At 38.0% G+C, this 1,599-nt stretch overlaps 1 protein-coding gene across 1 annotated transcript in view; it reads left to right on the top strand.

The window, feature by feature from the left end:
* Nucleotides 1–644: 644 nt before the first annotated feature.
* Nucleotides 645–1,599, top strand: part of LOC111813323 (coiled-coil domain-containing protein 82-like) — a 3,516-nt gene continuing 2,561 nt past the window's right edge. The window contains 1 exon segment of the mRNA XM_023703891.1: nucleotides 645–660. Coding sequence (XP_023559659.1) covers nucleotides 645–660 — 16 coding nt within the window.

The raw sequence follows: 1,599 nt of genomic DNA, 5'->3' as shown, positions 1-1,599 counted from the left end.
AATGTACTGGACTGACATTTTCCTTCAGAGAAACATTTTACTCAATATTTCATAGATTTGTATCAAAAAGATAAATGAATTTAGGCTTACAGTTGTTCTCAGATGATGGAAGTTCAGTTCACCTTGATTCTATAAATTCGAAGCTGAAGTATAGTTCAATGGCGTAGCACTTGCCTGGCATAGTCTTGAGTTTTATGCCCAGTTCAAAAATAAAAGAAATTAATGAAAGCCAGCCAGATAGTTCAGTGGATTAAAGCTTTTGCTTAGGCATACACAGGGGCCAGGTTGTGACCAGGCTTCAATCTCTGGCTTGCAGTGCCTGCCCTGCCTCCGGGGTGTGCTGAGATGGTAAATGAGACTGGACATAGTGGTGCATGCCTGTAATCCTAGCACTTGATAGGCTGAAAAACAGGAATGATCACTACAAGTCTGATCTGTGTAGTGAGAACATGTAGATCCTATACTAAGTACATTTTTAAAAAAGAAATTAATAAAAACAAAACAAAAACCTGAGAGATGGAGATAATATATGTCAACCAGCTGTCCATCCCTGGGACAGAAGGGAAGTATATCTAGCACACGGCTTCAGAGTTTACAGTTCATGGTGGGCCAGTTCCATGGCTGATCTGAGCTAAATCAGCATCATGGTGGAAGGACATGGTAGAGCAAAGATGCTTACCTCATGGTGGCCAAGAACAGAGAGCCAGGGCAAAAGATCTAACCTCCAACATCAGAGCCCCAGTGACCCTCTTGTTCTACCAGGCCTTGCTCCTAACAGCTCATTCAGTTATGAGCCCATTAGAAGGCTTAACCAGTGCACAGGGTCAGTGCCCTTGTGGGCTAATCCCCTCTCCATGTGTCTCTTTGACACTCAAGATTAACCACTACACAGGGAAATGAGGGGTCCTCTGAAAATTGACATGGATTTCAGGCTTAACTTCCTTAGAGTAGAAATAAAATACAGCTGAATGGACTCTTCTTTTTCATCCCAAAAGATACCTGTCAAAAAAAAATCTATGCATTTTGGATTCATATTCTCATCAGATAAATTCCTAAAGTCCACTTTTATTTCCATAGTTTTATTGACACACAAATAGCAACGAGACAATTTCAAATCAAATTGGTAGGACAGCTTCATTAATTAACACATTGCATACTGAGTTCATAGTGGTTATTTGCTGTTCAAGATGTAGACATGATATCCTATTTACAAACACTATTGCAAAAAATCCCTCTATTCATTAAGAGAATGTAACTATATATCTATCCTAACCATTTTGAACACACAGATACAAAATGGACATTCATCTGTATCCCCTTTTTTGTTTATTTCCATCATTTGAATATTTTTCCCATAATTTCATTGAGAAACAAATAGCAATGAGACAGTTTCAAATCAAACTGGTAGGACAGTTTCAATAATTAACACATTGCATGCATTCTTCCTAGTGGTTGATTGAGGTACAAGATGCGGACATGATATCCTATTTACAAACACTATTAGAACAAATTCCTCCAATCATTAAGAGAATGTAACTATATATCTATTCTAACCATTTTGAATACACAAATACAAAATGGACATTAATCTGTATCCCC

The sequence above is a fragment of the Octodon degus genome, unplaced genomic scaffold (assembly GCF_000260255.1).
Source record: "Octodon degus isolate 3935 unplaced genomic scaffold, OctDeg1.0 scaffold00183, whole genome shotgun sequence".
NCBI classification, from domain to species: domain Eukaryota; kingdom Metazoa; phylum Chordata; class Mammalia; order Rodentia; family Octodontidae; genus Octodon; species Octodon degus.
The sequence above is the reverse complement of the archived record's forward strand: the minus strand, read 5'-3'. Positions and strand labels throughout refer to the sequence as shown.